At 32.6% G+C, this 11,795-nt stretch overlaps 1 protein-coding gene across 1 annotated transcript; it reads left to right on the forward strand.

Moving 5' to 3' along the window:
- The first annotated feature begins 418 nt into the window (after positions 1-418).
- LOC132558770 (uncharacterized) lies at positions 419-6,082 on the forward strand. Its single transcript, XM_060223372.1, has 6 exons — positions 419-434; positions 863-1,012; positions 2,931-3,121; positions 4,227-4,387; positions 4,797-4,975; positions 6,039-6,082. Exons 1-6 carry the CDS (start codon positions 419-421, stop codon positions 6,080-6,082), a joined length of 741 nt encoding a protein of 246 aa, XP_060079355.1.
- The last annotated feature ends 5,713 nt before the right edge of the window (positions 6,083-11,795 follow it).

Genomic DNA, 11,795 nt, shown 5'->3' on the forward strand with positions numbered 1-11,795 from the left:
CATCTTTTAATATAATTAGGTATAACACGAATGTTGAAATAGAATAAAAAGCGCAACAAATAATAGTACAGCTATGATGTTTTATATAGCTGAACAGTATTATATAGCTGAACAGTATTATATAGCTGGGCAGTATTATATAGCTGAACAGTATTATATAGCTGAACAGTATTATATAGCTGGGCAGTTTTATATAGCTGAACAGTATTATATAGCTGGGCAGTTTTATATAGCTGAACAGTATTATATAGCTGAACAGTATTATATAGCTGGGCAGTTTTATATAGCTGAACAGTATTATATAGCTGAACAGTATTATATAGCTGGAGTGCTTCTTGAAAGATGGAGATATGGAGTATACGAAAGTTGACGTACATGGTTATTTAGTTTGATACTACAAACATCACTAAATGGCAATATGAAGAGTCTAGACAGTATAGGATAGATTACCGTTGACATGGTCGTGTAACAAGGTAGGCTGAACCATTGTTGATGCCCTTGTCAGATAACTGAATATTGGTAGTTTGTATGTCCTGAAAAAACCATCGGGTATCAGTAAGATGCATTATTCATTCAAATTTCATACGCGGTTCGCTTTAAGACTTTCATACAAATAATTTATTACTGATGTAAAATCAATTTCATTGTCATCAACACATCTGCTAAGTGCTGTCAGGAGAGACGTATTTTTTTTCGTCACAAGAACATAACGACATGGATGATGTACTTAGACTCTGTGTAATATTGCTATTTTTTTTTGACATATATTGTGTGTCTGATGGAACATTTAAAAGAATCAGCGGACATAAATTATCAGGCGCGAACCTAATTTTAAAGTATCAATTCAGTAACCCAATTATAGCATGTGCTGTAGAGTGTTTCCAGACCGAATGTTTGTCTATCAACTACCAAAGTGAGACTAAGGAGTGTCAGCTTAGTAAAGACTCCCCCTACACCAACCCGGTGTTAGTACAGGAGGCACAATACTGGGAAATCTACTACCTACAGAAAGGTGAAGTATGATGAGGAGAGAATCAGTAAAACTATTACATTTATAGAAGATAGACATTCGCAAGCATGGTCACTATAGTCACTTTCTCAGTTTTCGTTAAAACATTAAATCTATTTAAGGATAAAAATGAGGAACAGCATTTCCGACAGATACATTTTGATTATTCTATCATAACATAACTTTGGCCAAAATTACGTCACCGATTATCAAGTCACATTATTTTATATTATAAATAATGCGATGCAGGTGATGCCTAAAAAGAGAGCAGTTTTTGTATAAAACTTGATACATCATATATTATGTCATCATCTGCCAGTTATGTAACAGTATTTTATTTTTGAATTCATACATAAGTCAAACATGACAGAACATATTTTAAATGACATACGATTTGAAAATCAGAGCTTTGTATTTCAACCCTTAAAACCTACAATCTAACTAACCACTTCATATTCATATTATGAATTTATCTATATGTACATACTTATACAGGTTTACATATCGCCAATTTAAAACTTAACCTGGTTACGATATCATTCAAAGTGTTCATTTTAAAGAATTAAAGCTTTCTAACAATTTTTTCTCGAGGTAATAATTCTTTCTTGAAGTCAGTGTACAAGTTATACTGGGTCCAGGGCGAGCCGGGAGTGGCGTACAGGATTTCACGTAATACTGTTTTGTCAACAAAGTTATCAACATAACATTAACCGGTGGATTTTTATAGCAGGTATTCCGAACAAACTTTAATAATGATATAAACTGATGTAGCTCTCTTTCAACTACAGTAACGAATACACCACGCTCTGATTGGTTAAAGTTGTGACATTTTACAAAGGATTTTTAATGAATGCAGTAATGCCTTATGATAGCACCAGGGAGTAAAATGACTCAAATTACATATACAGAATAAAAAATAGCGGCACAGAATAGAAAATTCGTCGTGGGCAAAAAATAGTGCTAGTTTTTAAAGTTACCCTATGTAGGTCAGTTTTGCTAAATGAAAGCAGAAACAATAAACATGGTACATTTCATACCTTCTGGTTTGCAGAATGCTATTTCAATAGAGTTCTTAGTATTCTATATACATCCAGAACAATTTAGAGTGTTCAAAACAAGTGTTAATCTTTTATCAAATTGGATTGGAAAAGTGTCAAACCTACGAGTTTCTAGTGTATAAGGCTAGGACTTTCAAATCAATTATTGTTTTCATACACATAAAAATCTTTTATGATGTTAGTGTATCTTTGCACAATGTAGGTATATCCTGTTTTACACTATGGCATTTTGTAGAGACATTTTGGATTGAAACAAAACTGCATTTCACGTTGGTTTAATTGTGTTCATCCGATGTCTATACGATATATGTTTCAGGTTAAATGTAAATTTATGTTTACAAAGGTCATCCCAATCGGAAGATAAGCATGTCAAAAATGTATATGCTTGGATTACCAGTACCTTAATATCCTTAAAGACACTCTTTTCTGACTAACCGAAGTCACATAATGAGAAGAAACTAATCATTGTTTCGTTAATGAATAAATCAAATGAAATTCTCTGTTTATATATCATATTCAGAGAAGGGGGCCATTGGGTTGTACAGAAGGCATGCTAGTAAATAACATCTTTCTATACAAAGTGTCTATTAACATCAATGTCAAAAATAAACTAATCAAGTTCGAAAAGGGGAAAAATCATAGTGAATGTAAAACCTATTATAATTCCAACATGATATGTACATTATTGTAAACCTCAAACAACGTAACTAACATTTCAGTAATATATAGCATCATCAGATGGAATTCTATATTAAAAAGGTTCAAGGAATCAAGTCGATACCCAAATCAAATCGTTACGTTTATATACATATACATTAGACGACACCATTTAATGAAATAAATATATATTACTTAATTTACAGAAAATGACTGGGAGCTGGTCTTCAGAGCTCAGGCCCACAACAACATCAGTCCTTATAATGCCTGGATAGGGACGTTGTCTCTACCAACATTAGTGGAAGAGGGCTGCCTGCTATTGATGAATACATCCACGTGCACGACCATATATAGAAACGACATTCTGAACACATGGGATTCGGAGAGCATTTCTGAGGCAAGTTTATATGTATTTGCTCCATTGTTTTGAACTACACCAATTTCTGAATTATAACTTAACGTTAAGATAAAATTCCCGTAGAATCCGCGTGAGCTTTGCTTGAATTTTTTGAATACTTTTAAATGCGTGTATCTTACGATTGACACTTATAGCTTTGTGTTACAGTTTTCTGTTTTACATTTTCGTCCATGACACCACTGATGTATTCTGAAAAGACGAAACCACAGTATATTACAGTTTGCTACCATATTTTGTTTATACTGCAAGTGTTATTCACAAATGTGTTGTTTTTTCAGTTCTCTGAATGGGATCACCTGTCATGTATCAGTCACGTCCCTGTAACTGATCTTCCGGACAAAGTCCTTTTGTTTTTGAATCAACATTCGATAATTGTAATGTTTGAGTATTTTCATCGCTATTCTGGATTTGTTTGTTTATTTCTAGTACTGCGGTTGAGCATGTTTTTCGAGGTATCACATTTACCTGCTATTGTGTCTTATAATAAAGAAGAGACAGCAGAAATTTATGACCACATAAAATTATGTAACACGACACTATTATGTCGCTATAAAATGATACTTTGTTCTTGTGTTAAAGAATTATTGCGATGTTGGCTATGGAGTGATGGAACACTCATATGCTTTCAGGAACCGATCCATACTGGCTAGAAAGGTGGTCGTATTTATACTAGACATGTTAATTAACTGATGAAGTACTAATACACATTAGCTTACTAGTAAACATGGATTGAAGTATACATGAATTGTCCACAAGGTCTTGCACACATAAATGGCAATAGATTCGTCTGTTTACAACCAGATAAAATTACACTGACCATCATACAAACTGCTTAGATAGGCTTCAGGTAATTGACTTATAATGAACTAATACATGAACATGTGAAGTAGATCAGTAACGACAGAATACCTCTGGCCACTGGTCAATACATAAATGTTCACAGTAGATGTCAGTTCTAAATTAACATAGGCAGATACATTATGATGAAACATCTAACTTATGTCTAGTATAATTTTGAATCTTACATATAAAATTGTTTATAGTTCAGCTATTGTGCTGATCCATTCCTTGATTAAACTAACAGGTAAAGCTAGAACTCTACAAAGCTGGTGTCAGAGTGGTAAACATCCGCTTTGATGGTAAAGGATCGAATTATATCGATTGGTTTGGCATCGACCGATTAATAGACAGTGGCTGGGAGACCTTGACTAAGCATCGCACGTTTAATCACTTCACGCTATGGGGGTAAGTTTCTTATATATCTAGATTAAAATTGTTAGGATAAGTTTGCGAAAAATTAGCATTTAACAAGTTTAATTTGAAAAATGAAAGTGTACACTTCTCGTTAGAGTGATCAAGCTACCGTTTTCAAATTGATCTTGATACATTATATATGTTACTAGGTTCATGCTGCTATTTGATCTTATATACTACCAATCTCAATACCAATGTAAGAATATTGGATTTAAATGGCCAACTCGAAATTCCAGTGATTACTGATCTGGTTTATTTTCTATCAACTCACCTTTCAAAGATTACGCTTTAGATATAATTATTGCCAGATGTAACATCATACATGAATATTGATAAACAGGATGATAAAAGTTTAAATTACTTTTGCTTTGCTCATTGCTGTTGATATTTCATTACCTAGGTCAGAATGGAGAAGATTTTTGATTAACCAGTATTATGGTGGCTGTCCCTTTGACTCTGGTTGGATGGCAGTAATTGAATCTAATCGGAATATGGAATTTTGTGCCTGGGAGTCCTCCTCAATTAGACCAGTATTTTTGTTTGCTAGAGGAGAAGACGTTACACGATGGATAAACTATGGTAAGATTATTAATAGAAGTAATTTTATCTGTAAGGTATAGGAATGGAAATGGTTTTGAAACAATGTGGGATGATGCAAATATGTGATAAAAGTTTTGCTTTCAACAAAGGTTGGTGGTTGTGGGAGTAATACGGAAATACATGTTTGAAGAAAATATTTATTCTGAGACAAGAAGAAATTTCCTTAGCACAGCACTGTAATAATTATGCGATATACAGAAATAAGTATTAAACAGAAACCAATGGTAGCGATAATTTCTAACTCAAAGATGACTCGTCTATCAGTTCTCATCCAGGTGGAGAAAATGAAAGCCTTCTTCACATAATAACAATTAAACAGTCTCAACAATCACATATACATTGCTAAGGGTATTATCTGGTCAATCAAACATGGTCGAAATAAATGTTTAACACCGGTGTGGTGGGGGTATCACTAACCGCAATATTCAATCTAGAATATAGTTTAAACGTTGTATCTTTCTTTATAATTAGTGTCAAGATTAAGTCGTAATGTAATGGAGGCAGGTACATGCTATAATACATCTAGTATATCAGATGCCTAGAAGGTGAGATGAAGTAACCACACGTTCAATTAATTTCTTAATTGTAGAAATTGTATGATTCACATTCTAAAAATAGTATTAGCAAAAATCAATTGAATTATGAAACAATGTAATATGAATCGTGTTCAAATCTTTTCTGTGTGTGTACCTCGAATGGTGCTGATTATGACGGTTGCTAGAGTATATACAACTTAAGTCAAACATACTTTTCCTTTTTGCTACCAGAGTAAAATTCTGCTTTGACAGCGCCATTTGTGACCATTCCGTTGATGAAGATACTCAAAACAAATCTTCAAACGTATTTCTAACAACTAAAAATGTGTAATTTCTCGGTCGAATTACATATTTCCTAATTAAAGTACGTACAACACAGATGCTCTGGGAACCATTCCCGCCTTATTGGTTTATAAAGATCGATACAAACACCGTCTACTCTCATCCATCTTGAAACAAACCCTCTCAATGTTGTCCGTTTGTTTTAATGACATGTTTACTTTCAGATCACGGCTTTGCAGATGTATTAGCAGTGTTCATCAGACGTTGACTCCGTTCGACTACCACGCACACCACAGTCTGCTAATGAAAATGGAAAACCAGCTCTATAGACCAATCAAAGCGTACTTTCTGGTGGTTTTGTATAGTCTCCAATCATAACATTCCCATTGATTAAAGATTGGATAGAAAGGAAGTGATATTTATTTGGTTTAGTTAAAGATACATTTGTAAGAAATAGAGAAGAAAAGGAGCGATGACAACAACAGTGAAAGTACCACATTTCACGAAGGAAAAGCGTCTTCTGATATGACAAACTCCGTAAATGGTGTATAAGATAAAATCCATTTATACCAATCTCACTGAGAATTAAAACTCCTCTTTTTTATATTGCACTAGAAATTGTACAAGATAACACTTTGCTATGAGATAATGACGACGACTTTCAAATCATTTCACACAGTCATTATGAAAAACGAAGGAAAGCGGTTTCATTTCTGCCAAGGAACAGGTCACATCCACCGTGAATGTCCGTGTAAACTTAAAATTCACCAGGACGGTGAGTACGGCATAAACACGACAGAGAACGACGACACGAATACAATGGAAAACGACGTCGACACAATATACGTATCTAGTGTAAACAATCCAGGTGCATGTGACAAAAATAGAATAGAATCATCGCACGGCGAGCAAAAAGAACGACAGGGAGTGCCTAGTGACCCGACTGTAAATAATGTAGTTCTTGGTACATCTAATGCAAACCGTATGAACATAAAGTGTGATAAGGTGTGGAACGCTTCTATCAATGGAGCATCGTTCGCGGAAATAGACAGATTGATAGACAAGGCAAAAAACATCACAGATGAGAAGGTTGAGAATGTTATTCTACATTTGGAACAAAAGACATTCCTACAACGAAAAACGACAGGTGACAATTAAGATCATTGAGGCACTTTACAAAGTCGAAAGAGCATTTCCGGAATCAACAAACGGGATTTTTACTATCATAAAAAGAAAAGGAAAAGGGACAAGACCAACATTTTCATAAAAAAGCTGTGTAACAGTAGGGATTATTTGTTACAGACTGTTACGATGCGCTTACAAAAGACAACAATGCCGTTGGTACATTCATTGAAAAAAAACGACATGGCAGGTATACATGTGGACGAAGCTTGGGCGAATAAATGGAACACAATGTACAATTGTATGCGTACTAGCAGTGTTATTGCTTGTTTCGCTGATGGTTTGAAAACACCCGCTGGCAGGAAACTTGCTCTGAGTAATAAAATACCCCACCGGAGGACAAACTCGACAGTAAGTCACAAAAGACGGATGATTGATTGTACTTTATAGTAATACAAAATGTATATTCAATCTGTGTCACACTCTTACCAGCTTACATGTATATTGTATATATGTATATAAACATTTGTAAATTATGCTAATAATATCACAAGTAAATGTTTGCTAACTGTCATTAGTGTAAATGTAAATGGTTTGAGGGACAGTAATAAGCGAGAGAGAGTACTACAATGGATAAATAGTCAACAAATTAATATAGTGTTTACAGGAAACTCACTGTACTGAAGCAGAACAAACTGCATGGAGTAAACGATGGTAATATATGTCTAAGGGGGGTAACAGCATTTGATGCCATGGAATTAGCTCATCAAAAGGTGTAGCAATACATGGTAATGCATGCAGTCAATACATATATTGGAAACAGGCAAAGGTCAAAATGAAAGATTTATTTCTTGTACGATAAAATCTGAAAACAAAAATATTCATTTGTGTACTATATATTTGCCTCAAATATTGGGAATGAACTGAAGATTTTCTTTAATACCATTGGCAATATTATTGATGACACTAGAGATGCTTCGTCTGAGTGCATTTTGGCAGGTGATTTTAACTGTACTGTTGATAATTCTATAGATAGAATTCCAACACAAACTAAACTAGATATTGGATATATAGAGTTTATTACACTTGTAAACAATAACAATCTAGAAGACATATGGCGGTCACAACATAATAATAGCAAATATTTTACGTTTAAACGTGGATCTTCAGAGTCTAGAATTGACATAATTTTCACACCAATGGTTTTGAATCATCTCTTTACTAATCCAAGTATTAAATTTTGTCCTTATAGTGATCACAATATGATAAAGTAAAAATGTTACCACATGACATAGAACGGGGTCCTGGTAACTGAAAGATGAGTAATCAAGTAATAGAAAAGTCATTATTCTCTAAAGGCTTTGAAAAGTGTTGGAAGAAATGGATATTAGATATACCAAACTACAGGACTATTTTAGAATGATGGGAAATAGCAAAAATAAAAATTAAAGAATTTACTATGGAAATAGGCAAACTATTAAATTCAAATCACAGAGTAATTAAGGAATGAGAAAAAACAATTAGAAATCTCAGAAGAAAGGAAAGAGGAGGAAAAGATCAAAGAACTGAAAAGAAAAATTAAGGAGCATTATGATAACAGAAGTAATGCGGCAAGAGTGAGGTCAAGGGTTCAACATTTTAAAGTAAGTTTACAGCTTATTTTTTCAATTTAGAGAAGAATAATGGTCAAAATAATTTATGGTATAAAATAAAAGCTTCAGATGGTAATTACAAAAGTGGCATACAAAATATAGTAAAAGAACAAGTAAGATTTTATGAAAACCTTTTTCAAACTGAGGGATGGGACAAAGAAAAAGTTGAAAGTCTAACACAACATATAGAAAACAATATTAATGAAGAAGAAAAAAAATAGACAGAGATATAGAAAATGAAGAAATATACAATACAATGCGTTCCTTAAAAAACGATAAATCACCTGTCGAAGATGGAATAATTACAGAATTCTATAAAAGATATTGGGACATTATTGAAATATGTGTTTGAAAACAGTCTACCATCAAATTCAGTAAGTAGGGGAATACTAAAATTACTTTCCAAGAAAGAGGGAAGAGAAGACATTTAAAACTGGAAACCACTAACAATGTTTAACACAGACTATAAAATTATTGCAAAAAATAATAAGTAATAGAATTAAACTTGTTTTACCAAAAAATATTCATTGTGACAAAAAAGGATTTGTACCGGGTAGAAATATTATGGACGCAAACAGACAACTACTGGATATAATTGATTACTGTGGTAGATGAGAATGGGGCAATAATTTTTATTGACCAGCAAAAGGATTTTGATAAAGTAGAATGGAATTGGATTCTGCATTGTTTTAAAAACTTTAGTTTTGGTAATTAAAATGTTAATGTATAATGCAATAACATGTATTGAAACTAATAGTTTTACTTCTAAATATTTCAAGTTGACGAGATCATCTAGACAAGGGTGCCCGATGGCCTCAATTAAGTATATTCTGCAGGCAGAACCTCTAGCACGTATGATTCGGGCAAATTCACATATTAAAGGAATGTTTTACCCAATGCAACTGGTGCAGATGTAAAACTGGTTTTCCCGACGATTAACAACATTTACACAGAACAGAAGAATCAATCGAACAATCATTTGAAATTGTAAAAATCTATGAAAAAGCCTCGAGTTTAAAATTAAACTATGAAAAAACAGAAGGTATTTATTTAGGAAGATGGAAAAATAAAAAAAACCAGAATTAGACACGATTAAATGGACAAAAAATTCAGTGAAAATTTTGGGTATCCATCATGGATATAATAGTGATATTGATTGCGTATAGAGAGAAAAAAATTCAAAAAATAAAGAATTGTACTCATATAAGGAAAACAAGAAACCTGACATTTAAAGGCAAAGTACTTATAATTAGGTCACCAATCTTATCCACTATAAGATTTGAAATTGAGGCAAGAGGAATTCCAGAAAATGCTGTAGCAATAAACAAAATGGAGGTATAAATATGGTTGATTTAGAGAAATTCATCTTAAGTAAATATATAAAGACTTTTTACAGACTTATACACTCCAACCTAGAAAGTTGGAAGGCCTTTGGTAAGTTTTTTCTTCAAAAATTTGATATGAACTCTAATATGAAATTTTTCGTCTGTTCATGCTCTAATCATGATAGTTTCAACTTTAATATTATACCTTATTTTTTTACAAACAAGGTCTTAAGGCCTGGTCAACATTCTTAGGCAGACTTCCAGTGAATAGTAAAAAAGAAATTATAAATCAACATTTATGTGGAAATGTGTTATTTAAGGTCAAGGGGAAGTCACTCTGTTACAGCTCCTTTTTGAAAAGTGACATATCAACTATAAAAGACACCGGGAATGAAAGAGATAATTTTTTATTGATAGTACATCTCTTCTTGAGAAATTGAGAAGAAAAACCAATTGGATAGCTCAGTTTTCAAATGTTGAATTATCTATTCCCTAGATAATTATTACTATTATGACAATAACTACTTGTATGAAATACACAATACGGAAGATTAGAAACATTTTGAAATATCAACACAAAAACATAAATACAGAGTCTTCATATATAATATTTAAAGAATTATTACTTGATGATGTGAAACAGTATACAAAATCCATTTCTCTGAAGGATAAGACAGTTACATGTCACTACTTTCTTCCTTTTAATTTTTCAACTTACTAGGAAGAGTTCTGTTTACAGACATTTTTCTTGATATCTGTGTCAACTGTTATTTTGCTAACTACTGTTTTATGCATTAATTGTAATATCATTGAATTTATTTTAAAAGTTTTCAAATCAGTCAAAAGAATAACTAAATAAATGAATGAATTAATGATGAATGAAGGAATGAAAGAAAATGAATGAATGCATAATTGAATACTATTGATGGGGAATGTTCTCAATCTCTTACATGATATATGTTGGTAAATGCAGAATTGTAATATATATATAAAGGAAAGTTAGATATTCTACCATGAAAAAAACGTTTATAATGCAAGTATTTATTTAATTTAAATGTTAATAACACTAAAAAATGCGTCTTGTTTTGACAGTGTTCTGTTTGGTAGGGCTCCCCCAACCACTGGACATTGACACGGCGGAGTGTTTGTTTTTTTGTAATGTTTATATCAGACTTGACAGGTTTTTATGGTCCAAAGGGAGAAAACTTTAACTAGGAATGAAAGGAGTGTTTTAAGAGGATGAAAGTAAACATATGTCGAGTGAAAGCTCTCTTGTATGAGGACACATAATATTAACTTTTCATTGCCTTTGGTTAAATCAGTATTTTTTATCTGAAAAAAAAAAAAAACAAAAAAACAAAACAAAAACAAAAACAAAAAACATAAAAACGAGCGCATAATTTCTACTGAGAAACTTTGTCAATATAAATCATCAACATGGGCTAATGATATCATCAACAGGCGATGTGATGTAAATTTGTCAGTATCAATCGCCAACATGAACTAATGATAGCAGCAACAAGGGATGTGATGTGCATTTGTCAGTATCTCAATCATAAACGTTATAGGATCAACTGGCGATGTGAAAGAAAAGCTCATTCATTGATGCTACCTGAGAGAGATTTAGCGTTACTTTCACTTCACCGTGTTTGTCCAGCGTACTGAGTTTTTGTATCATCACCTGGAAGTGATGATGTAAGAATTCTTGTATAATTCAAAATGTAAAAAAATGGTTTCCCGCTTAGTATTTCACTTTTATAACAGAATATCTGTGTATTTTCACTCGAGTTTTAAGATATTATGTTTTATTATTTATCATACTTTATTATTATTTAGAGAAAGAAACAACACTTTTAAAAGAGTGTAGCAGTGGTCACTTATG

Source organism: Ylistrum balloti, unplaced genomic scaffold (genome assembly GCF_031769215.1).
Source record: "Ylistrum balloti isolate Yb309-2 unplaced genomic scaffold, AGI_CSIRO_Ybal_v1 Utg370824, whole genome shotgun sequence".
Taxonomy (NCBI): Eukaryota; Metazoa; Mollusca; class Bivalvia; order Pectinida; family Pectinidae; genus Ylistrum; species Ylistrum balloti.

What these genes read in the sequence shown, in the direction of transcription:
- LOC132558770 (XM_060223372.1), top strand. An exon ending in AATCTACTACCTACAGAAAG is followed by an intron (nt 1,013 to 2,930) that starts GTGAAGTATGAT and finishes CTTAATTTACAG; the next exon opens with AAAATGACTGGGAGCTGGTC. An exon ending in AATCACTTCACGCTATGGGG is followed by an intron (nt 4,388 to 4,796) that starts GTAAGTTTCTTA and finishes TTCATTACCTAG; the next exon opens with GTCAGAATGGAGAAGATTTT.